We start from the raw sequence: 27,068 nt of genomic DNA, 5'->3' as shown, positions 1-27,068 counted from the left end.
CATTTAACCACTACACCAAACAGGCTCTGGAAGAGGCAGAAGGGACTGATTTGGGCTCCTTCACCCTCCCCACTGCAGTCTCCAGACACATGTGGCTTTTGTTCCACACTGTGACCCCAGAAATGGCTGCTAGGTGGAGGGAAGAGCCACCAAGAATGGGGAGCCTTGCATGGATCTCGCAAGGTTGTTGCCACTGAATCCAGCCTAGAGCTGGAAACCTCCAGGCAATTCTCCCTCTAGGCTGTAGAGTCTTGTGAGCAAAAGTTCTACTTTGTGAGCTACTGGCATTAAAGTTGTGAGCTACTGTATAAATGAGTTTGCTCAGGGGGCATTTTTCCTGAGCATGTGTGAGCCATAGGCTAAAACACTGTGAGCTACCTCATACCAACTCATCTTAGAGGGAACACTGACTCCAGGTGGCATCTAGCAAGCTCCCAGAATTAGAACTGCTCTACAGGCAATGGAGATCAATACCACTGGTTCAAATGGTTTCTTTAAAGCAAGGGTGTCAAACTCATTTGTTATGAAGACTGTATCTGACATAAATGAGATCCTGTCGGGCTGGGCCATGTGTGTCCTAAAATGCAATGCCAGGTAGCAAAGATATAAACTTCATAAAGGACACAAACACAATTAAGGGTTTGTTTTTTTCCTAAAATAAAACATGCTTAAAGTATTAGCACTCTTACAATATTGTGGTCAGTATCAAAGAAAGCTCTCCCTTCCTCCAACTTCCTCCCCAAGAGAGGAGCTTCAGTCAATGGGGAAAACAGAGACTTTTCTCTGTAGCTTCTGTGCAATTGAAAAATCCTAGCAAAGCAAGAGGAAGAAGCAAGAGAGAAGAAGAAAGCAGACTTGCTCATGGGCCTGATAGGAGCCCTCTGGGGGCCTGATTCGGCCCATGGGCTGCACATTTAACACCCCTGCTTTAGAGGCTGAACTCTATGGCATTATACTCCAGTGAGGCCCCTCCCCTCTCTAAACCCCACCCTCTCTGGGCTCCACCCCCCCAAATCCCCAGGTATTTCCCAACCCAGAGCTGGCATTGGCAACTCTAATCAACCCCATGTAAGCCTGTAGAATGTGTAATTGAGACAGAAAAGTGGCACAGATATGTTTTACATCAGCAGCTCTCAAACTTTAGCACACCCCTTCAATTTAAAAAGTTTACAGATCCTCAGGCTTGCCGCTCGTCCCTTGATAGCACCTGCCACATGGCTGACATCCCCATTAGGGTTGTCCGGTCCTCCCTAGCTACCAGCAGGGGTGGATTGCCAGGTTGGGAAACTCGTGGTGATTTGGGGGTGGAGCCTGAGGAGAAAAAGGACCTCATTCGGGTACAATGCCTTAGAACCCACCCTCCAAGGCAGCCATGTTATCCCAGGGAACTGATCTCTGTAGTCTGGAGATGAGCTGTAATTCCAAGGAATCCCCAGACTCTACCTGGAGGCTGACATCCCTATCACCTTTCAAAGTGCATGGTAAGCCACAGATGCCCCATGGAGATCTCTGTCCTTGCCTGGTCTCAAAACATTCAATTAAAAGGTTTAACCCAACAGGCCAAAAAGAGTGGTTCTTCCAGGGCTTGTCCAGTTTGGGAAAGGGTCAGGAGGAAGGCTTTCCCTATATCCCAGTTCAAACTGGGCTCCCTTGTGTTGTAAAATGAAGACAATTAATTAGGTGCTCCCAAAAGAGAACTCCCAGGTAATGTGAAGGCTTTCCAGCTAGCAGGAACCATTCCACTGAATGACCATATATTTCTTTTCTACTTTACCAAATTAAGCCTTTTTCCTATTCTGTAAAGGAAGACTGTGGATTGTTCAGTTTTAGAGAAGCAGAGGCAGCAAATTTGAGTATTTATGTTTAAATGGGCAAAAGAGATTTAAATTCCACTTCAGCCAGGAAGCTTACTAGCTGGCCTTGGGCAAGTCATTATTTCTCAGACTAATTTACCTCAGAGGACTGCTGTACGAAGGATATACTGCAAGTGTTTCCAAGTTTTTATCAAATTGAAGGCATGATGGACAGTTTCTGGATGTTTTTAAAGACCAGAATCTAGTCAGAAAGTCCCTCTTTCTTTGATTTTGAGACACCCCCTTGCACTACCTTGTGAGCAGTTCACCTTCATCTTTATTTGTGTCCTGAACTGTGATTTGGATCAATGGGACTCCAGCCTGTCTATTAGCAAATGGATATCGCCACCTGCCCCAGCAGGAATGTGAGGTATGAGTAAGATGAATGGCCACCCCCTCAGAGGCGAGGGCTGCCTGGAGAAAGGGCAGACGCTAAATGACCGCACAGATCATTCTGACCAGCTGCACCTCCTGGTTGTAGAAAGTAGGCATCCAGCAAAGAAAGCAGAACTTCAAAAATTATCTGTGGGATTTTAAAAAAGGAAGCAGGGCCTTAAAAATATGAGCTCAATGGGTGAATTAGGGAAGGATTTGAAGAGCAAAAGGAAGAAACCAGGTGAATTTTGACAGGGAGCGAAGCTCTTAAGGGGGTAGCAAAAAACAATGAAGGGGGTTGTGAAGGCCCTGAAAGGCCAGGAGCCGCATATTCCCAGGGATGTCCCATGTTTTATCAATGTTGTCATAGACAAGTCAATACCTTAAAAAGGCAAAAACTGCCCTTTTATTGCTTAGCTCACTGTGCAAGGTTAACAGCCATCCTACAGGCTGGCTGGCTGATTCCTTATAATCTCCACCTGATTTCACCCAGGTCTCAGGTCTGCTTTCCCAGCTGTCCAGTAAGGTTGCCAGGTCCAGGAAAATACACCAACCAACAGAGATAATTTCCCATGGAGAAAATGGCAGATTTGGAGGGTACACTCTACAGCAGAAGTCGCCATTATTTTGGAGCTTGATTTGGAATTCTGACATAGCTTGATGCAGCAACAAAATGGGTGCCACACAGACTCATGTCAGCTGCCATAAAATAGCTGCCACAGCTTAACTTCTGTAAGATCCTTGTGCTGTGGTGGCAGCTGCTGCCACAGCAACATTTTTTAAAAATCTGCACAGCCAATCATATTTCCAGTAGTCAATCAGAAGCCTTGCTTGGCTGCACCCACTTCCTAAAAACACTTGGTAGGCAACATGCTGGGGATCCCTGCTCTATGGAATCCTATCCTTGTTGATTTTCCTCCCCACCCCAAATACTGCCTTCCTCATGGTCTGCCTCCAAATTCCCAAGGATATCCTAAGCCAGAGCTGGTAAACCCAACAGTCAATAGGAAAACTTTACTCCCTCCCCCAAGTTTCATCCTGACTTAACAGAATCATGCCTGCTGCTAGCTGAATCTGAGGCAGAAATACCCAGTGAAGTAAAATATCTGAAAACCAGCCAGCCAAGCGCAGCTCTAGAGTGCTGAGAAGGGAACCCTCCCAATGCCATTCTAGGTCATCTTTGGGATCTAATTCACAGGCCTGATTATATGATACAGCCAAAAGTAAGCACTTTTAAATCTTGTTGAGTTCAGTGGAAAAGATTAAGCAGACGCTTAACTCTCCCAGTTCAGTTCAAACACGTTTGGCTGATTCATTCTCTTTAGTTTACCTGAACTTATATGGCAATGGATATCTCAGATGATTAGTGGTGAATATATTTATCTCTTCCCAACCAATGAGCTCTGGGCTATCAAACTTGTAGAAATGGATGGAGAAGCAGCAAGATCCGAGAAAGCTGGCTGAAGACTTTCCTACTGCAGAATAGGCTTGCCAACTGGCCTGGAGAAACATGTCCTGTCTCTTTGACAGAGATGATGTTTTACTTCCATGCCATGAAAAGCTTAAGCTGCTGATGTTCCACACATGCAAAGCCTCTCTTCAGCTATTGTACCTTGGTCACATTATGAGAAGGCAAGAGTAAGAAAAACTGAAGGCAGCAGGAGAAGACCCAACATGAGGTGGATTGACTCATCCATGGAAGCCACAGTTTGCAAGACCTGAGCCAGGTTGTTTATGATAGGACGTTTTGGAAGACATTAATTCATAGGGTTGCCATAAGTTAGAAGCAACTTGATGGCACTTAACACACACACACACTCAAGCCTTTCAGAGGCAGGAACTTGTTTCCCTGGCCTGTTTGCATCTGTACTGTACAGGGGAATGGGGAATGCAACACAACATTGAGCCTCTATCCTGGACATGCCCTTCAGTTTTGTCCTCACACCAAATACCTCGTTCTCTCCTGTGTGATGACCAAAGCTCCAGCAAAACATGATCATGCCAAGTAATCAATCCCCCACATGTGGTTTTTTTCAGTGCGCTGAGTTGTTTGTGAACACAGTGTTTTAGCTGAGTTCAGAACTGATCTGGCTTTGTGGGGGGAAGGTAGTGCAGAATATGTACAGCTTGTGCTAGAGGAGAAGAAAGGGAGGGTCTGGTTAGTGGCACCATGGACTGTTGGAACATCTGTCCCACCCCTCTGAGGGACATCAAGGTGCTAGGCACTATCAGTGGTGGTACAACCAGACCTTTCCTCCACATGAGTCCCAGTGTTCCCGCTAAGCTGACAGTATGAGCAAGCTCAGGTTTTTTTTAGTCTCTGGCTCACACATTTTAGCTCAGGATAAATGACCCCAGAGCAAACTAATGTATGCAGTAGCTCACAACTTTAATGCCAGTAGGTCACAAAGTCGAACTTTTGCTCACAAGATTCCACAGCTTAGAGGAAGTATTGCACATGCCTGACTGTTTCACCAAGTAAAGTACATGGTGGTTAGCTGATAGCAGCTGGTCATGTTTCTCTTCATTATCTCTGAACAAGAGAGGAAACACGGTGAGTTCTGAAGGCAGATATTCAAAAGGATTAATGGTAATATCTAGGTGAGGGAACCTCAACCTTGTTGAATCAGTTGGCAGTTTCAGAATGTTGAGAACAGGAATTGGGTGCCACAACAAAATGGCTGCCATGGGGCCTGGGTCCAATCACCAAATGGTGGGAGGTTCTATGCTGGAGGCAGCTCTTTCTCTTTAGATGTGTTCCCTTTAGATGCAGAGGAAATGATTCCTGGACTGTTTTTAAGCACCTCAGCAATGGCAAACCATCCTGTAAAAAGTCTGCCGTGAAAGCGTTATGAAAGCAATGTCACCCCAGAGTCGGAAACAACTGGTGCTTGCACAGGGGGACTACCTTTCAGTGAAATGGGAAAATGCCAGGACTGGCTCTAAGGCTTTGTGGAAGAAGCAAGAGGGTACCAGGAAATACATCTGCTGGTTCCACAGGGTCCACAATGGAGACTGTTGTTCAAGATAGCAGAATTAGGATGGCTGAACGGGATGGCCTTCACTATCAGCATATATTTAGCATCAGCAAGCAATTTCCCCTTAGGCCAGAGTAGCTGTGACCCCCCCCCCTCCATTTTCACATCATCTCCATGCAAATTGGCTAGTCTGTGGGAGGCATCTGTAACAATTTAATTATTTAGATATTTATGCTCCACTTTTCTTCCCAGTCGGGACCCAAAATAATGTATAACATTGTTCTCCCTTCCTCCATTTTACCCTAATGCCAACAACCCTGTGAAAGAGGCTGTGTGTGAGAAAAAGAGAAAGAGACCAAATAACTGGCTGAAGTTCACTCGGCAGGCTTCCATGACAGAATGGGGATCTGAACCCAGGTCATCCAGCTGCCAACCCAGCACTCTGCCCACTACACCATGCCGGGCCTTTACTCTATAAGCACTTTTCCAACCCACGGATTCTCTTGCAGCACATTCCTGAGTTCCTGAAGTTGATCTTTTATGGAGGCGAGAAGTTGATCTTTTGTGGAGAGGAAGTATCTGTGTGGAGTTTGGTTTCTTTATTTCGTCAGTGATTGTACCTCCTTCAAAGTTTTCGGGTTGAGTCACGCTGAGGCCAGCGTCTAATGCACTGAACACTACAGCATTTGTATTTGCTGTGCATTCGCCATCACGGGGCACCCCAATGTGTGAGGATGAAGCTATGGATAAATATGCGGCAGCCATAAACCGGGCTGATTGTTGCTCTGTGGCAGATGTTGCTTGCATGCTGCTGGGTATTTGGAGACACACATCCTCCCTTTATGCTTTATATGTTCAGTGAAGCAAATACATCAGGGGCAAACATATTCCATGTTCCAGCTACAATTTCCCAGTGCGGATTTAACATTGAAAAGCAGCTGGGGAGGATCATAGTTGGGATTGGTGCTAGGACAGGTGACTTAACCCTTTCAATCATAACATCTCCCCATCTTTTAAAAAAAGGTCTCCCTTGAGTTGCTATTAATAGGGGGGAATGTGGTGGCGGGGAGAGACACAACATATACGGTACTTCTCATTTTACTTCAGTCAGGCTCAAAGCTGCCTGAAATTTGTATATGTTGAAAGAGTGTGGATGTAAATGGGTTAAAACCCCTGCCCCAGACAAAAACCTCCAAAGGAAGTTTAGAATACAAGTAAGGGGCCAAAAGTTGAAAATATCAGTAGTTATAGACAAAAGTACACCTGTTTATTACAAAAAGAAATAAAAATCTATAGGGACCAAATGAAGCCTGATAAAATAATTAAAGTGACAAATGCACATGAAAGAACCATATATGACCTGACCTTATATGACCCAAAATGGAATGTTCCAGTCTGAAAATGAATGACACAATTTTTTGGAAGGCCACAAATGTATCTGGCCTTATATCAGCAAGTATATATACAGGAAATAATAATATTGCAAATATGCCTTCCTGTTTAGGTCCTAAGAATAAAATCCTTTTATCAGGGCCAGTGTAACGTAAGTATGTATCACAGTAGGCAGCCATGTTGGTCTGAAGCAATAGAACAAAGCGGTAGACAAGTAAACCTTTAAAACCAACTAAGTTTTATTCAGAATGTAAGCTTTTGTAAGCATACGAAAGCTTACATTCTGAATAGAACTTAGTTGGTCTTAAAGGTGCACTTCTCTACTGCTTTGTTCTATAAGTATGTATCAGTCATCGAAACATTCCATTTTGGGTCCTATATTATTGTTTATTGATTTACAAGTGTAACAGGGGTTTTATTGTATGTTTAAATTTGTACTATGTGACCTCTGAAGAAGGCCTCTGCAGGCTGAAATGTGTCAGGTCATATATGGTTCTTTCATGTGCATTTGTCACTTTGATAATTTTATGAGATTTCATATGGGTCCCTACAGGTTTATATATGTTTTGTAATAAACAGGTGTACTCTCAGGGTTTTTTTGTTGAAAAAGCCCAGCAGGAACTCATTTGCATATTAGGCCACACCCTCTTATACCAAGCCAGCTGGAACTGCATTCCTGTGCTTTCCTGCTAAAAAACCCCAACCCTGTGTACTTTTGTCTATAAATATTGATGTTTTTAACTTTTGGCCCCTTGCTAGCATTCTAAGCTTCCTTTGGAGGTTTTTGCTTGGTTGGTTTAGCTTCTCTTCCCCTCTCTTTCTCCTGACCTGGACAACCCAGGCCTGCCTGATCTTGTCAGATTTTGGAAGCTACGCAGAGCTGGTCGTGGATAGTGTTTGGAGTGGAGAACTCTAAGGAAGACCAGGGTCACTATGTAAAGGAAGGCAACTGCAAACTGCCTCTGCTAGTCTCTTGCCTTGAAAACCCTATGGGGTCACTATAAGTCTGCTACAACTTGATGGCACCTTACACACAGTGCCATGGCTGTGATCAAAGCAGCTGCCCCTAAAGTTCCTTTTTAAATGTTAAATGTCAGGAAATCTGTTCAGAGATAGCTCATGGAATGAGTAATTCAAGCCTGGATTTGCCTTAAATGCTGCAGTAGTGTTAGGTATAGGATGTGAGAAATCTAGGCTGCAGTTACTGTGTGAACTGGCAAAATCGAGTTGGAAAGTGCATTATTTTGTGTGTACGGTTGCAGCCCTAGATTCAAATCCTTTGTTGGCCATGAAACTAATTGGGTCAACTTGAGCAATAAATAAGGGCCTTTTTGCATCATAATCCTGGTAAGTGGCACATCAAAGTTTATTCTAGCCACTCCCTGATATCCTTCATTTTTTGATGCAATGACATCTTTAAAAGATCTGGGGATACCATTTCAACATGCAATTCCCCAACTTCGGTCTGCAATGGCAATCAGGACAGACTGGACCACAGTCTTCTCCTCTGTCTTGAGTTCTAGCCATAGACAGAATCACAGATACACAGACCTACTTTACTGGATGCATCATTCTCCTTCCACTTTGACAACCAGGAAGTGATGCCAATCTTAAATTTAAGCAGGTCTTTTTTGTAGCAGGAACTCCTTTGCATATTAGGCCACACACCTTGATGTAGCCAGTCCTCCAAGAGCTTACAGTAGGCCCTGCACTAAGAGCCCTGTAAGCTCTTGGAGGATTGGCTACATCAGGGGTGTGTGGCCTATTATGCAAAGGAGTTCCTGCTACAAAAAAAGCCCTGAATTTAAGTCTTTACCCACCACTCGCTGGACTGAAGGAAAGCATGGTAACAGATCTGCCTTGAAGTCAAGATTGTTCTGGAAGGTTGGTTTAAATTCCAGATGTGTGGGTATGGGGTGTGGCTAATTCTGATGAAAACTACACACACACATGGCCTTTCCTTCAGGGTGGAAATCTACGGTTCTCTTTTCCTTTATTTTATGCTCACAGCCACCCTACAGGAGTAGCCCTCGATCAAGCAATGAGTATTATACCTGATGGGGGATTGAAATCCACACATCACTGGCTATTGTGCCATCGTTGCAGTATAGTAATCATTCACAACTAGATTTTGCCACTGACAAGCCAATCCAGGAGGTGAATGATGGTTACAGTGAAATTTCCAGCAATGTATGGATGCAACCCCACTCCAATAACACAGTGATAAAGCTTCCCCCCTCCCATATTTCCGTGCCTCAGTGGCAACACACATAACCTTGCTGTGTCTCTCTGGACAAGAATATTTTCCCCTCCTGGGGTTAAATGGCTCAGCCTCAGCACCTGCCTTTTGTAGCCACTGAAGCTGATAGATGAGCCATGCATCTGTTTCTAATGAGACAGTCTGGCCTTACTTCATTCAGCCACCTGCTGCCACCCACATCAGCCGATTCCTGCTTCTCCGCAGCTAGGTGACTCCATTCTATGCTTCTGGCATCCCCCCCACCCCAGCATTATCTCAGCCCCTGGATGTAAATGCCAGCAGGCTCTTGCTGTTCCGCAAGTTCAGGGATGCAAAAGGCAAGGCAAAAGCCGGGCCCAAGAGGAGGCATCTCTCTTGACATGCCCTACAGAGACCTGGGAATTGTAGTTTTTTGCAAGGCATGCGCTGAGAATCTCAGTTGTGAGTCCATGGCTATTGCAAAACTACAGCCTCACTATTGGGAAGGGCCAATTTAATTAGTTTTAGGTTATGGCAGAGGTATATATGTCTCTCACTGTTCAAACTATTGCATATTGTAACTCTGCATAAAAGAGGATCTGGGACAGAAAGGATTAAGGGAATTTTGTCATTGGGGTACACTTGGCAGTTGGCTCCACCCTCTCATTGGTTAGATATTGAGCCTCTCTGGCTGTTTCCTGTCTTCTGTTATATAGGACCTCTTTCTTACCTGGGCTTGGAGCTGTAGCAAATTATCCTTTTCAAAGTCAATCTGTTTGCAACAAGTTAAATGAATATGTTGTGAAAGATGCATTTCGATTTTTGTAAGCAAAAATTCTTTCTCTTGTTACCACTGGAGTCAGATCTTTATAATTTGTTTGAACAGCATTTTCCCCTTAACTGGGAAACACAGAAAACTGGGGACACTGCAAACAAAAACAAAAGGCTCCTGTGCTTCCAAAATAAATGATTTTTTTCCATTTAACCCAATACAAACTGCCCATGCCTGCACTGCAGCTAAGCACATGTGTTTTGTCCAGTGTTGATTCACAGCAGACCTGTGTCTCTTTCCTGGGGCTGAACTCTTAATTCTGCTCCATCCAGCCGTTCACCACCACCCCAAACATCTCCAGTGTCCACATAGTATTGAGTCATTAACACCCTGTTCCCTTTATTGTGCTTCCCTCTGACAGCATATCCTGGGTCTGCATAATAACCAAATGCTAACACCGCAGGACTGGCATTGGTTCTGTCCACTAGGAATGCCTGATCACTGCTTCTTGTTTGTAATTTATGGAGATTAGTGGAGATGAATTTGGGCAGCTGTGCAAAGTGTATTCGAGAGCTGAAAATCCAACAACCACAGATCCTCCCCATCCAGTTTTTGAAGGTATGAACCAGAGGATTATCCTTGAGGTGTATGTGTAAGTTAATGTTAAAACCCACATTAAACATTAGTTCGTTATTATACTTTTGAGCTTGGATATTAAGGTGCTGTTTTGTACAGTAGCAGCTTCTCCAACAGAATGTTTTTATCTGCAGAGGTGTAGAGGGAGGGTTGTTTTGAGGTTGAGGGGTTTTTTTGCCATTTTCTCTCTCCTGTTACAGAACCCTGGTTTGGTACCCACACTTCCTTTAAATCCAAGAACCCAGTAGGAACACAATTTCAGGATGCATAGAGGCTGGAACTTGCCTTCCTCTAGTGGGACTCTGCTCACATTGCTTAGAATCCAAGGCATGGTTTTAGAGCCCTGCTTTATTGTTATTTTAAGTTATTTTAATTATCTGAGTTGTCATGTTTATATTCTTTTAACTTGCAAGGCACCTTGGGGGTTCTGGAACAGATCCCAAGGTGCGGCACAAATCTTTTAACCCAATAAGCAAAATATTTATCATCCAAATATCGGGGGGGGGGCAGTGTTATATAACACTGTAGGCCAAATGGGCCCCCCTTCCATCCACTACAATTTCCATTGCTGTAACAAAGTGCTAATACTGCTTCCTGTGTGATAACAAAGAGAAAAGATATTGCAGGGAAATCAAGGCATCACTGACCTCAATTAAGCAATGAGTGTAGGTAAGTCTTGCAGTGTTTATCCGCTTCCAGTGGATGCATCCAGTTAGAGGGGGTTCGGTATCAGGGACCCTGTTTCAGAGCAACATGAAGCCTGCAAGCTACACATCTCTACAAGATCAAGGTTTTTGCAAATAAGACAGTCAAATGAAGTTGCACAACCCATCCTGCACTTCTTGGTATCTCTTTAGCCCTGTTCACACATTACAGTGAACCCATGTACAGCTTACCTGTTTGTAAGGAACAGCCAACACACGTTCACTCTACATATGAAACCAAGGATATGGGGATTTAATCACATGGTCAGCTGAACGTGCATGACGTGAGAATTACTCAAAGCATATATAAAGAAAATCAAGTGTACACTGACTGTATGTGTGATCACTGTTAACTTGTTCACAGGGCTCCAGTGTGTGTGTTTGTGTATTGCTTTCAACATCTCAAACACAATCCAATATAGAGTTGGGTATACTTCATTTTTTTAACAGCCTATTCAACCTAATGGGTTCAAAAGAATCTAGTTCTGGGCTGGATTGTGACCAACGTTCCCTCTAAGCTGTGGAGTCTTGTGAGCAAAAATTCTACTTTGTGAGCTACTAGTATTAAAGTTGTGCAGTACTACATAAGTTAGTTTGCTCTGGGACCATTTTTCCTGAGCGCAGACAAAAATGTGTGAGCAGAAGGCTAAAAAACTGAGCTAACTCACACTAACTCAGCTTTAGAGGGAACAGTGATTGTAACCTGCCAGTGAATCACGCCCCCCGCCCCCAAACAGCAGCACTAGAAACTCCTGCAGTATCAGCAGATGTAACACTGGTATTATTTCACAACAGCTCCACAAGCTGGGGATAAGTCACTCCACGGCAGAATAACCAGCTAGGTTCTTATGAATGCAGCAGCTATTTCAGCACCAAGGACAGAGCCCACCCTTTAGCGCAGCTAATGCCTTCTTTAGCCAAGTGCCCCCATCCCTGTTGACATCAATAGAGGGCCTGTTGGGTACAGAATGCACATTTTATAAAACCTGTCCAGATATATAGATCTTTTTACATGAAAGCCATGAATGGCCTCAATGCAGCTTCATGCATCTCTGAACAGAAGCATTCAGAAGCCTGGCTTCTCTGCTTCTTTTAACATGCTTTGTAAATAACAGGAATAATAATAAAGGAAATGTTACCCACAGGGTCAGAGTGAGCAGGGAAGAGGATAATAAACTAACCCTCTGGCCTTGGCTATTAAAAGCAACATGAAATGCAAAAAAAACCCCCCAACCCACAAAAACTTTTGTGTTGTATGAAGATAAGATTAAAGGAAAGAATTGTCAGACCGAATAAATTTATCAGTCCATTCAGACCTATCCCTCTTTGCTTATCTGAATGATACTAGATTTTGCTCTTCCAGTTCTCTACCAACCAGTGGCATCGCTAGGAACAAGCGCACAAAGCCACATGCTGCCAAAAGGGAAACAGGGCCACTTGCTGAGAGTCATAAACCAAAAATCCAGCCATCTAAAAAGCTGCAGAGTTCATTGTGAGCCAGGGAAGATATGCAAATGAGACAAACTAGGGCACCAATCTTTGCTAATGAGTTGGCTTGTTGGGCTGCAGAATATTTAAAGCCACCATCTCCACCTTGGTGAAGAAGGATATGGCTATGTAGCAACGTAATGTCCCCCATTTTCTGTGACATTCTGAGATCCACCATGAAGTATGCTGTGAACATTTCAGCCAGTGCTTCAGGAAGAACTGTTCCGGCAGGCTTGCGCTTTGTGAACTACCGTGTTTCCTAACCTTACAGCCACAAGGAAATGCTCGGAAGGCTTCTGAATACAAACTTGGCTGCTTTATTTGTCCTTCCATGGCTGTAATCCAACAAAGCAATGTGTGTGTACATGAGAGAAATATGCAGCGAGGTAAGGGGGGGGGGAGGTGTTCTTTGAACTGCACAAAAGACAAACCGCTTTTCAAGTTTCAGCTTGCTGAAATTTATACTGAAAAAGTGGCTTTGTTGACCTTGTGGTAGAAACTAGGAAAACAACCTACAGCCCTTTTAACTTTAAACCTACAGGCCCCCAGATGATACAGAAGGGGTGTGATGTGGCTGTCACCAAAAGCATTTCTTCTAATGTCTGGAAATTAAACCATGATGTGATTGCACTCAGAACATACCACCCTTCTTTGACTGCATCAGCTGCTATTACTCAAGGGGTAGGGATCTCTCCGTGCAATGCTATTGTGACACCACAATGAGATTTCCTTGTTTCTGGACCAGCTCTAAATAACCTTTCACACAAAGTGCCATGATCAGGACTTTTTTTGAGCAGAAACGTACAGGAACACAGTTCCAGCTGGCTTGGTGTTGGGGGTATGGCCTAATATGCAAATGAGTTTCTGCTGGGCTTTTTCTACAAAAAGCCTTGTGTGAAACAATTGTACTAGCAGGGGTGTGTGGTCTAATATGCAAATGAGTTCCTGCTGGGCTTTTTCTATGAAAAAAGATTAGCCATGACTCCCAATGGTCCCTGTGTGGTTGTCACAGCCTGCCAAGTCTTATGGTCCAGAAGTCCCTTGTCCATCTGTTGAGGCAGAGGAAAACTGCTCCCCAAATACTGAGGCCAAAAGCTCATTTCACAGGTAGTTGAACTACCTGTACACCATTTCATATGCATGTGCATTGGTATATATGATCTGGATCTTGGGAGTTTTCAGGGTACAGGTCTCTGGATAGCAAATCCAAATGAACATTCAGATACTCACACAAAAAACTGTACGTGCAGATAACACATATGTGAAAAGCCCCAAAGAAAGGCTCACACCAGAGAGAGGTCAGCTTGCTCCACCACTATCATCCTGCCTTCGTTGCAAATCCTGTCTCAGCATTTTCAGACTGTCAGTATTGCCCACAGTGGATTATCGACTTGTTTGCTCTGAGCTGAGAGTGATCTGTGATGGGTCTTCATTGCTCTCCTGCCTCCCAACCAATCTTTGAAAGTGCCTCAGACCATCTTTAAGCAGTCTGCAAGACATTTGTAGTGGACGTTTTGTTAAAGGAACAATGTTCACTCAGATGAGTATTTTTGAACCTTCACCTTGCCTCCCTCTCTGGATCATCACAGCGCAGGACATGCAGCACTTAGAATGCTCAGGATCAAAAAGGTTCTTGACAGCCATTTTTCTCCCTCTCCCAAAATACTAGAACTCAACAGCATCTAATGAAGCTGATGGGCAGTAGATTCAGGACAGACAAAAGGAAATACTTCTTTACAAAGAGTGATTAAAATGTGAAATTTGCTGCCAGAGGATGTAGCAATGACCACAGGAACAGACAGCTTTAAAGGGGAATAAGACAGATGCATGGAGGATGGGTCTATCGGTGGCTACTAGCCATGGTGACTGAGGGGAACCTCCACATTCAGAGGCAGCCAGCTGCTGAATCCCAGCACCAGTAGGAGGCAACATCAGGAAAATTAGGAATCAAAAGGTCATAATGTTATTAAAATGATCTATGTTTACCCCAAAGGAAGACAACCCTAACTGTAAGACTGTTCTCCCTCAAAAAAAAAGTTATATACAAAAGGTGTCAGTTTTTAAAATTCCTGTACCCAAGACTTGAATTCAGCTGCAGCTCACAGAAGCGCAGTTCCTGAACTCTCTAGCCAGGGTCTAAGGACATAAGAACATAAGAGAAGCCATGTTGGATCAGGCCAGTGGTCCATTCAGCTCAACACTGTGTGTCATACAGTGGCCAAAAAAACCCCAGGTGCCATCAAGAGTCCATCAGTGGGGCCAGGACACTAGAAGTCCTGCAACTGTTGCCCACACAAGCACCAAGAATACAGAGCATCACTGCCCCAGACAGAGAGTTCCATCAATACCCTGGGCTAATAACCACTGATGGATCTCTGCTCCATATGTTTATCCAGTCCCCCTCTTGAAGCCAACTGTATGCAGTGGAGTTCTCTCCCTGCTGCATACAGATCCCAGGGCATATGCAAATGAGATATGCTACTGAGCTCTTGCACCCTTTTCCCTACAAAATGACCCCTGCCTGTACCTAACTGTAACTTGCATGGGAATTTAAGACAGCCCCTCCCCCTTTTTCTTGAAGGCTATGTGAATGTGTGGGGAAAACCCTAGTCTTCCTTTCAAGGTACATTGAATGAATGCTTTCTTTTCAGTTTGGAATCATGAGACATGCTGGTGGAAAGGGGGGGGGACCAGAAAATAAGCTAATGTTGAATGAACAACATCACTTAGAAGGATTCTTGCACCACTTTTGACTCTGGGTCAGTTGAGCAGTGGGAATGTGGAATGTCCACACCAGTTTCCTTAAAAGCAGATGGATATTCCAAACTCATCCCAGATCTTACCAACCCAGGAGACAGCCCAGAGGGGCCTTCTTTTTATTATTTTAACATTTTCCTTTATACATAAGCCAATTCCCATGCTATCTTTTTTTAAAAATTGAGTTATTGAGGTATAAAATGGAAGCTTGTTCCAGGCAATAAGTAGTTACGGAACTGATTCATAAGGGGCCATCCAGTATCCCTTTATTGCACACTCCAGGAGGCTGAATTCTATCCAAAACAACCCTGGTATTGATCTAGCCTACATTTTAAAACTTCCAGCAATGGGACAGTTGTAAGATTTCTCGTTGCTTTGTTACACTGTCCAGTTTGCTTCATAGCATTATAATGCTTTCCCTGATATTCCCGTACAGAGTCTGCTCTTTGCAAAACTCTTGCCTGAGGCTGTCTCGACTCCACTGTGCTGTGAATCTGCATTTGTTGCTACAGAGCAGAAAGACTTGTGGAAGGAATCAGGCCATAGCTTCCAGATAGCCTACCAGGATACAGTTGAGATCTCTCATTAAGCTGAGCCCAACAAAAGAGACCATTTTACCTATTTGGTATTTCAGACCAGAGTAGGAGATGTATGAAATGCCCTGAGGTTTCACAGCACATTCACATCCAGCCATCTGCACATCCGTTGTGTCTGCATCTCAGGTTGTTTTACAGCTGCTTTCCGACATGGATTTAGAATACAAGTACAGCCCTTGAGGGCCATACTTCTAGTGCAGGGCCAAATCCTGCCCTTTTTTTTCAACTTTGCTATTTACAAATGGATCTCTCAAGTCTTTTAAAAAAAACTGATAAACAGGAGTCATCAGGGACCCCCAGGGTTATAGCACAGGAGGGTTTAATTCTCTGTTGCTGGCCCAATTTCAAATACTGCCTCCCTCCCCTAAGCTGCTATATACTCTGCACAGGAAAATATACGAGCAACACACAGGTCACCTATATGTCCTCCAAGTGCAGCAAACAGTATCTCTGGGTAGGGTGTATGTGGTCAACATAGCAACCTGGGGGAAAGAGTAAAAGCCCACCTCCCTCTTTGCTACTGATTCAAACTGTGCCTCCCCCTGCCGTTACTCTTTACTGAATTAAAAAAAAAATGAGAGCCATTTATGGAGCTCCCAGCATCTGGTCTAGTTGGACCCTCTGTCTTCCTGCTTCACTTACCACCTGGAGCCTTTTTTCTTTTTTTAAAGGATTTCAGACAGCAAAGAGACAAATACTGCCATTCTAATAGAGCGACCAAAAATATTTGCATAGATGTGCTTCATTTGCATAATGCATTTTGGTTGCAGAATCTGGACTACAGCAGTGCAAGTGATAGACAAGGCCAGATGTGTAATCTTTGTTTAAAATATGCGCCATTTTGTGCCCACATAATACTAGTGACATGCTCAAAATTAATTATGCATACACATATGTAAGCATTTACTTTGTATTACCAAATACCAAATTTTCAATGATTTGGGAGATTCAGAGCCATCTGCACATGGCCTCCACTAAAAAAACACCCAACACCTTAGTAGAGTTCTCTTGGGATTGTACACAGCTTCAAAATGCATCACAATGTGAGAATTTTCTCACATCTCCCCCCCCCCCCCCCGCAAAAAAAACCCCAACCTCTCTCTGCACATAGAAAACTAGCATGGCCAGGCAGGAACCTCTCTTCCAAATGTGTGCTATGTTCACAGGCAAGGAGTTCTGACATGGAGAAGCAATCAGTTATGCAGACCTCTAGATTATGAAGCAATACCCTCCTAGGAAGACTGCAGGTGTAACGCTGTTAACAGAGTCTGGAAGTGATGGGGACATGAAACCCATGAAAGGCAGAGAAATTTGATATATATTGGTGGAACAAAGGGCAAAGGCTGAAGAATGAATGCAGTGCTGTCTTCAGGGACCACGTTCTTCTTCCTTCCATAACTACAGCCCTCTCTGAAAGCCCATTTGATTTCCAAGTAAGCAAGATGCCAAAGACTCTGCTGCCATAAGAGCCAGAAACTTATTTTCCAGGGTACCAATTTCAGAAGTGCATTTTACAATTGCAGCGTGAACTCCACCCCCATGGATGAGCAGAATACAAACAGCCCTCTCTCTGCAGAGCTAGAACCTCACAGTTTTGGTGTGCACTTCTGGAATTGTCACAATGGGTCTGTACAACTTTGCAGAAAGCTGCTCTCAAACACAGATAAGCTAAGAAAGAGGAAAGTCAGATGCCTACAAAAAGTTGCACTACAATCCTGTGCACACTTTCTTAATGGCAAGCCCCTCTAAACTTCATGAGGCTTACTCAAAAGTATACAATGCATAGGATCAGGCTACAAATTCTGGTAGCCAAAGTTAATTAGCAGCAGCATTTGGCTTTAGTCCTTTCCCCCCCTGCCCAGGACAGGCCTTTGAATTTAACATGAGACATCCCCCTCGCTGCACAGATAACCCCAATATTCCCCTTTCGGGTACCCCTATGGCCCACATGCCCACTGGATGAGCTACTACACAAACTGCCGCCTTTTGGAAGGAAAGAGAGCACAATGCATCTGAAAGACACCTATTTGTATATAAACGATTCTTTATCCTCCCATAGCTGGAGAGAAGGAAAAAAGGAAGGAAAGGAAGGAAGGAAACAGATCTTCATGCATTAAACTGAAGATGAAATGTACAGGTATCTTATTGCGAGATGCCATTTTGCTTTAAGAAACATGTTTATTGCACCATTTTTGAGGGGAGGGGAATGGGTATAAAGTTCAGAACCTCTCTGGTTGGCGTCTCCTAGGCTGAGAAACCAATGGGATGAGGTGGAACAGGGTCTTCTGGCAGGATTTCCTTTGAAAGATGAGGTAAAAATGTTTTCAAATTTCTGGATTTGTTGGCGCCAAGACTGGCCAAGAAGAAACCAGGTAGGGGTTGTTGTTGTTGTTTTTAAAAAATTAAATAAATAACCCCCCCACACACACACTTCCAAGGAGCTTAGTCTTTCAAGAGAAGCTGGGTGGAGGAGGAAGGGGAATGTCTCTCCTTTCACCACAGGCCTGGAGAGAAAAAAAATTCACATTGATGGGAGGGTAGGAAGGTGCAACCAAGCTGAGGCACTCCCCCCCCCCCCCCCCGCTCCAATGCAATGAGGAAGAGGTGGGTGCAGTCTGCAGCAAAACTACAGAACCAGATGCCTCCTGACAGTGTACAGTGCGGCCTGCCCCGTTGGGGCTCAGAACGGAGCCTGTGCAGAAGTGAAGGCGTCAGCTTCTTCCTTCCATGGGAACCGTGGAACCTCTCCCTCTCGGCAAAGGCTCCGTAGGCTGTTATTATACAGTCGTTACCCTCATGACAACCTCACGGCTGGAACTGGAGCCCCCGCGATGTTCATTAGGCCGCAGGTGGCTGAGAATGTGCAGAATCGTATAACCACAGTGATGGTTCAAAATAGTTCTAACCCGTTGGCCCCGCTGGGAGGTCCTCTCACTCCCTGAGGAGGGGTTCGTCCGTGAATTCCGCCCTCCGGGCTTTGTGCTCCCACCAATAGGTTCTCCCAGGTCCTTGGCCTTGTCATAGTTCAGTACCTTCCACTGCTGGTTCACCGCCTGCCAGCGCTTGAATATTCGATACACCGAAGAGCCCTCATGGATAATCAGACCTGTGGGAAAAAAGGAGCGAAGGATGAAATTGTCATATGAGCAAAGGAGCAGTGAGAGACGGGACAGCTAACTGGCAACAATAAGTGCTTCAGTTTAGCATGGGATTCTGTGATCAGCAGGCAAAGAGATTAAAGCCTTGGGAAAGGGTGCCTCCCATCATGATTCCCCCACTCTCTTTTCACTTCCTGTAATGCTAGAGGGCTGATCTGCATCACCAAAATGGCATGATGAGTTAAGTGCATGAAGAATGAGTCTGGTATACAGCAAAGTGTTTACAATTACAACATTCTAAATCCAATTCCCGATGTCTATCTTCTTGTGCCACTTCCAATTCAGTCCAAATCTATCATATAGCAACCCCATTGCCAGAGCTGGCTGGCTTTTGAGATTCTGCATGAGATTCAGATTATGCTGACTGTATACCTTGGGCAAATCACTTTCTCTCTGCCTAGCCTACTTCACAGGGCAACTGTCAGATAAGCACACACAATGAATAATGTGCTTCCAATCCACTTTCAATGTGTTTTTGTGACTGTTTCCAAGAGGATTTTGCCATTTTACACAGCAAAATTCAGTTGCAAAGGGCACTGATTGTGTATTGAAAGGCATTATTCAGCATGTACAGAACCCACAGAACAGGCCAGGGAACAATGTTGAGTGGCCATTGGATATTTCAATACAAAAATACATTATATGATGTACATTTCAATGCATGATATGTATTATATTATATACGCCTACATACATTACACGGATCTACACCATTTATTTTGAACATGGATACTGGAGCTCTCTTGGCAAACAAGATTAGTTTCTTTGAAGTAAACTGGGTAAAACATTGTCCCATGTCTCTCATTTCTTGCTCTCCCCCCTATGCCAGCTTCCAGATTCTCAACTTTTATGTATTTAAATATTTATATCCTGTCCTTTTGTTGTTCAGTTGCACAGTAGAGTCTGACTCTTTGTGACCCCATGGACAAAGTCACGCCAGGCCCTTCTGGCTTCTACCATCCTCTGATCCCATCACCCCCCTGCAAATGGACCAAACCCAGCACACAATAATAGGAAAAAAACCCTACACATTTTCATGAAACGACTGCCCAGGCCATGAATCAATTTTTGTTTGATATTCAAAAATGAACCAAAACACACACCCCCTCCAAATATATGACTGCAGTTGTGCAATGTTGTGTAGTGGTTAGTGTGCTGGACAAGGATCAGGGAAACCCCAGTTCAGATCCCCCCACCCCCCTCCCTCATTGTGAAGCTCTTTCATCTTAACTTATTAAGGGCTGTAGTGAGAATAAAACATGGAAGGTAGAACCACACATGTCCTGCCATTTCTTGAAGCAGCTTGGGGTGACAATTGATGCTCCATTTCCTTTGGCTCTCACCTTCCACCAGCAAGACTGAACTTTAGATACTAACCAAATCCTTGGAGAAGACTTTTATTCATATTACTCACACCCTGTACATGGACAGGGCTTTATAAAAATAATCAAAATTGTCACTGATCCTTGTGAGAATTATATTTTTCACCATTCTGATATTACATTTAATGGAATAAATAGTAACCCAAAAATCTTCTCTCTCTCTCTCCCTGCCCCCTTGACAAAGCATATGGGCTGCTTTCAGACACTGTAATAGATACAGGTTTGTTCATGATGGGCACAACCACAGCTTGTTGCTATGGTCACCCTCCTTCCTTTCATACACACTGCACAACTGAAAGCTCTCAGATTTATGAAACTTAGAATTAAGCTCCAATTTGCTCCAATGCCTGAATGCAGGTACCTGAGCAAACTGGAGTTTGGGTCTCCTCTGCCCCACCCCCAGATTCTAAATTAGTATTAAACCAAGCATTAATTAAGCCTTTAATCAATCATGCTTCCTGGACCAGGAAGCCTTCAGTCATGCTACCAAGAAACATCTGGGGAAGCCTGATGAGAAGGGTATGATCTATCCGGCGGAAAAACATTATTTGGTGGCAACGTGGGGGAAAAAATTAAAATTTACAAAAATAAAATTATTTCCAAGTTAACAGAATGATCTATCTCTCTACACATCAGTCTTATTTCTTGGACTCATTAAAAGATCATGTTTAATGTTATGCATACAGAACTGTGAGAAAATTTAATTCCAACAGCTAATTTAAATACCCCAAGGAAATAAGAGATTAAATGGAAGTACAGAGAATGAAAAGCTGGTTGTGGAAAAACTATGTATATGAATAAATTGACAATATAGAAAAAGTTTACAGGAGACAGGATATAATGCAAATGTTAGAGTCCATTAATTAGGTTCTGGAATAAAGCGTACAAGGGAAATTCAACATAAAATGTAAATATATTATAAAATATAAATGATAGATTGGTCTGTCTGTCAGCTATGGTAACATTTTTGTCCTGTGAACAGATGTGGTGGGTTTTTTAAAACATTAAATTTGCTGTTTTAAAACAATAGATTCTTCCCCCACCTTAAATTCCCCCACAATAGATTCTTCCTTTCCACATGATCCAACTCCACACTCAATGAGTTATAAATGGGTCGTTTTGTAGAAAAATAGGTGGTGCAGCTCACCCAGGATTGTTATGCAGCTGCACCTACTATTCAATGGACAAGGTGGGAAAGAAGAGGTGGAACTCTCAGAAAGGTTCAGGAGCTGTGCTCCTGTGAGCTCCCACTGAATCCGAGGCTGGTTATAAATACCATCTCCTGACTGGATGCTGCCCAGTGACAATCAATCGAGTGCCTGCCATCCCCTAACGCGGGTCGTTACCATGCGACACGTGTTCCCGCTGGATCAATGGGAAATGGAAAAGTCATTCATTCATTTCCCAATGACAGCACATTGCTCCCTTCTCACAAGGACCTGGCTGTTATCATTCTGTCTCGCCAGAGCACATCTGTCAGTGCCATAAACGTGGCTTTGGTCTCCTCAGTGAATGTCATCGGCTCCCAATTAAAAAAGAATCCCCGCACTCTCTCTTACTCTTTCTTCAACTGAGGGTGCATAATGCTAGAGGTAAACATTTCTAGCTGTCCGTTTAGAGTTCCCCAGGCCAATCAGCTCTGGAATGTACTGAGCCATATTTTACACCACTCTCATTTTCAACCTCCTGAGGAGACCACTGTGACACACATGTGACATGAAAGACATTAGCAATCCCATCACCAGGAAATACCACATTGATAAGGTTATCTGTCTGTATGGCAGACTGAGGACTTTGTACATGAATCCAGAACCACACAGGGCTGAGACAGTGGCGTGGAATGTAAAGTTTTCTGAAAAATTTTCCACACCACATATGTAAATATGGTTTATCTATAGTTGCCAGGCAGGGCTGTTGTACTACCAATCAGTCGTGTCAGATGAGCTAGATGTGGTATATGAAGCATGGACAAACCCCAGTGCTTCTACATGGCCCATGCTTGTTCATGGTATATTTGCCTTCTTTTACTAACATTATTTGAATTCTGCTAACAGTACTTAAATATTTAAGTTTGAATTGGAAAATTTTCCTGGAAAACCCACATGATTAGGCTGGAATTCTGGTTTCCAGAGTCTCACACTTCTCTTAGTCTAACTCTTTTAGGCCTGGTTTACACATGCAACCCAATGAAGGGGTACTGGGGTTGCAGACTGCTGAGGTGGTAGAATGGGTGGTACCATTTCAGATTGCAGCTGAGGCATTTACTTTAAAAAAAAATTCCTTTGTATTAATACATTTTCTGGGAATGAAAAATGAGCACAGCACATGAAAGGTTAGATTAGAACCTACCTTCCTGATGTAGTAATTTTTTATAGGGGAGCACTGAAGTAGTGACTCTCCCCACCTGCAGTGTGCATTGGTCCAGTCCATCCTTCAATTTCATTTTGCTGTATATGCAGACCAGGCCTTAGCTGCTCCCATCCTATCAGCAGGCTCTGTTCCAGCCCTGATGTTACAGGCCAATGAGCTGACTGGCCCTCGCTAACCCTAACTAAGTATAAATACTTCCACAGCAACAACTCTTAAGCCTTCCCCTCACTACAGGTTGCTGTTTTGTTGTTTCCTCAAGATCTTGACCTGAACATTCTGTTTTTAACCTCCATGATTTAAATTTTTTTCATACCACCTAGCTTGAAGAAGGGTTCTTATGAACTCGAAAGACTGTGCAATGTTGTCTTCCAAGTCTTTTGAATCATGCATGAATAACTACTTATTATTCTCTCTTACATTCTTATCCCATATGGGGGTTGGACTAGATGACTCTGGAGGTCCCTTCCAACTCTATGATTCTATGATCCTTTCTTTAATGAGCTCAAGTAGGTGGGCCCTCCTCCTTTATTCTCCTGGAGAAAATGGCAGCTTTGGGAGGTGGACTCCACTCTTCTCCCCAAACCCTGCCCCTCTCCAGGCTCCATCCCCCAAATCTCCAGGTATTTCACAACCCTATTCCTTGGTGGTCTCCCACCCAAATAGTAACCAGGGCCAACCCTGCTAAGATCAAGCTAGCCTGGGCCATCCAGGTCAGGGCCAAACAAATTTAAGTACTATTTAAAAATCACATTGGATTTTCTATGGGGAGGAGAGTTAAGCGATAGTTTAACTTTCCTAGTTTACTCACACCTAAATAAGGTTATGCACTAAATTCAACAACTACAGGCTTGATGCAGGGATTAGAGCATTAAACTATGACCTGGCACGAATGGAACTAAATTCCTCTTCTGCCCCAGAAGCTTTCTCGGTGACACTGGGCCCATCACACAGCCTGGCCTACCTTGCAGGGCTGGCTGTTATGATGAGTAAATAAGCAATGAACAATATGACAAGCTACTTTTTGTCCCCATTGTGGAGAAAAATAGGATACAAATTTTAAAAATAAAACAAATAAGCATAAGGTAGCTAATTTTGCAATCCTAAACAGAGTTACAAGTTTCTAAGTCTACTGACTTCAGTGGACATAGCAAAGTGTAATTCAGTTTAGGACTGCACTGTAAGTCCTGCAAATAATAATAATAAGCTTTTATTTATATCCTGCCCTCCCCGCCGAGGCAGGCTCAGGGCGGCTCACAAGGCATGGAGTGTACCATGATTATAATAAATACAATTATACAATAAAATATAATTAAAACACATTAAATAAATTAATTAAAACCACTACAAATTAAAAGGTGCTACAGTACAGTATATATATATATATATATATCCAGATGGTTAGATGTCACTTTCAGGATTCCATCTTATAGGCCAGTTGAAAAAGGACAGTTTTACAAGCCCTGTGGAACTGATTAAAGTCCTGCAGAGCTCGCACCTCTTCTGACAGTTGATTCCACCAGTGAGGAGCCATTATTGAGAAGGCCTGTTCCCTCGTTGTTTTCAGTTTGGCCTCCCTTGGTCCAGGGATTTTTAGAAAATTTTGAGAACTAGATCTCAGTGCTCTCTGGGGAATATATGGAGAGAGGCGGTCCCTAAGGTAGGCAGGTCCTCGGCCATATAGGGCTTTAAAGGTAATAACCAGCACCTTGTAACGAACTCAGAACACAATTGGCAGCCAGTGCAGCTCCCGCAGCCTAGGCTGTACATGTTCCCACCGAGGTAGTCCCACTAACAGCCTGGCTGCCGCATTCTGGACTAGCTGCAGTTTCCGAGTTCGGTACAGGGGCAGCCCCATGTAGAGGCACTTAGCGAACACTCCCCACATTTTTAATTCCAAGGGGATCAAACATTTCAGAACACTGTTCTTCGTCTTTGAAATTCTGGGCTGAAACCTCAAATACCTTTAAATAACTTCAACTGCAGAAAATACAAATCTGGGAGAAGGTTTTGGATTTCCCCCAAATTGGGAATCTGCTCCTCCTGAAATGAAAGAGTGCAATCTTTCAACATTGAATATAAAGCTGCAAAACTGAGGGTGTTTCTCAAAAAATCCTCTCTCTGGAACATGGGAGCAAATTCACTCACACCAGCTGAGGGCCTGCCAGTACGGTGGCAGCCATTTTGTGGGTGCACCCATCACCCTTTGTCAGAATTCCAAAGGTGTCCACATGCTCAAAAAGACTAGGGAACCCTGGTCTATACCAAGGCCTGGGATTTACACAGACAGATCTTCTATTGACTTGCTTCAAGTGAGCCCATAAGCCCAGGAAAAACTGATTAGTCGCAAATTCACTCGGAGTCCGCTGCAAGTCTTCTGATGTCACCACCGCTCTTTCCTGCTCTTGCAAGCAAGTAAGCTGCCATCAAGAGGCCAAATACCATGTCCTCTGATGACCATTGGAGCTTGGCTGCTCTGACATCACAGTCCACGTTACTGTAAAGAGCTAACTTTGAAACCTATGCACAACCTTTGTGAAACTTAATTTTATATTGCATTTACAGTGTAGGCTTTCAAAGGATTCCACCTTGGTATGGGTTCTACTAGCTGCTTATAAAAACAGATTACAAATGCTTAACAGAAAGGGTTACTGAGGTTTGTGCAAGACACTGTAAAATAATCTTACTCTGACTCTGAATAATGTAAGTTTTACTCTGCAGGTTGTTTTGTGATAGCAATGATGTCATAATATGAAGTTTTGAGGAAAATAATGCAGCTATAGCAAAGCAGGGCTAGCCAGGTCAGCAGAGTTGCTAACCTCCTGGTTGGTGCAACAAACAGAGAATCACGACAGAGAGTGACAGGAGAGAACCCTGAGGTTCCGTGATAACCAGCCTCCAAAGAAGCAATAAGACAACTATATAAATTTACAACACAAACTTCTATAATAATCAAAACACTCTCAGACAAATCATCTTATAAAGAAGACTGCAGATTTATACCCCGCATTCTCTCTGAATCAGAGACGTAGAGCGGCTTACAATCTCCTATATCTTCTCCCCCCACAACAGACACAATGTGAGGTGGGTGGGGTTGAGAGAGCTCTCACAGAAGCTGCCCTTTCAAAGACAACTCCTACGAGACCTATGGCTGACCCAAGGCCATTCCAGCAGCTGCAAGTGGAGGAGTGGGGAATCAAACCCAGTTCTCCCAGATAAGAGTCCGCGCACTTAACCACTACACCAAACATACCCTGATATACAGAACACCTAAAGTGAAAACAAAGGAAGGACATAGTCTTTGAAAGTTCTTGCCAGCTTTTTTGGAAGGACTTTTGGAAAATTGTAACTTAACTGTGTGCAAAGAATTGAAATCTTGCCGTGCTCTGATAAAGTTGTTAAAAGCTGATCAAAGCTACTAGTGAAATGAGGGAATATAAAGTACTACCCCGTCACTGTGTGATGCTGTGTACTTAATACATTTGGAATTGAAACCAGGTACACTACAGGGTCTCCTCAGGAGCAACTGGACCGAGGATTGCTTTGAATGTGGAAGGACTTATCGTCTATGTGGGACTGTTTATTATGAACTTTCAAAGACTATCTCCTTCCTTTGTTTTCACTTTAGGCGTTCTGTATATCAAGGTATGTTTATAAGATGGTTTGTCTGAGTGTTTTGTAAATTTGCATAGTTGTCTTAGAGCCCCGTGGTGCAGAGTGGTAAAGCTGCAGTACTGCAGATGGAGCTCTCTGCTCACAACCTGAGTTCGATCCCAGCGGAAGCTGGTTCAGGTAGCCGGCTCCAGGTTGACTCAGCCTTCCATCCTTCCGAGGTCGGTCAAATGAGTACCCAGCTTGCTGGAGGGGAAAGTGTAGATGACTAGGGAAGGCAATGGCAAACCACCCAGTAAAAAGTCTGCCATGAAAATGCTGTGAAAGCAACGTCACCCCAGAGTTGAAAACGACCGGTGGTTGCACAGGGGACTACCTTTTTTTATAGTTGTCTTATTGCTTCTTTGGAGGCTGGTTATCACGGATTCTCAGGATTTTCTCCTGTCAACCTCCTGGTGGGGCCTGAAGATCTTCTGGCATTACAACTGAAGTCTAGACTACAGGGATCACTTCTCTTGGAGAAAATGGCTGCTTTGGAGGGTAGGCTCTATAGCATACACGCTGCTGAGGTCCTTCGCCACCCTAGGGTGGCATCTGGGGTTCTCCTGCTATTCCAATTGCTCCCCAGACAACCAAGATCAATTCCCCTAGAGAAAATGGCTGCTTTGGAGGGTGGACTCTTTGGCATTATGCCCTGTCCTGAGGGCCCTCCCCTCCCCAAGCACCACCTCCAAAATCTACAAGTATTTGCCAGCCCAGTAAACCCTACTCCTCAGGCTT

At 43.8% G+C, this 27,068-nt stretch overlaps 2 protein-coding genes across 2 annotated transcripts in view; one reads left to right on the top strand and one right to left on the bottom strand.

The window, feature by feature from the left end:
* Positions 1-27,068, top strand: part of METTL1 (methyltransferase 1, tRNA methylguanosine) — a 1,067,043-nt gene that overhangs the window by 96,464 nt on the left and 943,511 nt on the right. The gene's annotated exons all lie outside the window — the stretch shown is intronic.
* Positions 17,928-27,068, bottom strand: part of MARCHF9 (membrane associated ring-CH-type finger 9) — a 47,801-nt gene continuing 38,660 nt past the window's right edge. Inside the window, exon 4 of the mRNA XM_060252985.1 lies at positions 17,928-18,875. Coding sequence (XP_060108968.1) covers positions 18,547-18,875 — 329 coding nt within the window. The 3' untranslated portion in view covers positions 17,928-18,546. The remainder of the gene's footprint in view (positions 18,876-27,068) is intronic.

Source organism: Heteronotia binoei, chromosome 13 (genome assembly GCF_032191835.1).
Source record: "Heteronotia binoei isolate CCM8104 ecotype False Entrance Well chromosome 13, APGP_CSIRO_Hbin_v1, whole genome shotgun sequence".
Classification (NCBI taxonomy): Eukaryota; Metazoa; Chordata; class Lepidosauria; order Squamata; family Gekkonidae; genus Heteronotia; species Heteronotia binoei.
The sequence above is the reverse complement of the archived record's forward strand: the minus strand, read 5'-3'. Positions and strand labels throughout refer to the sequence as shown.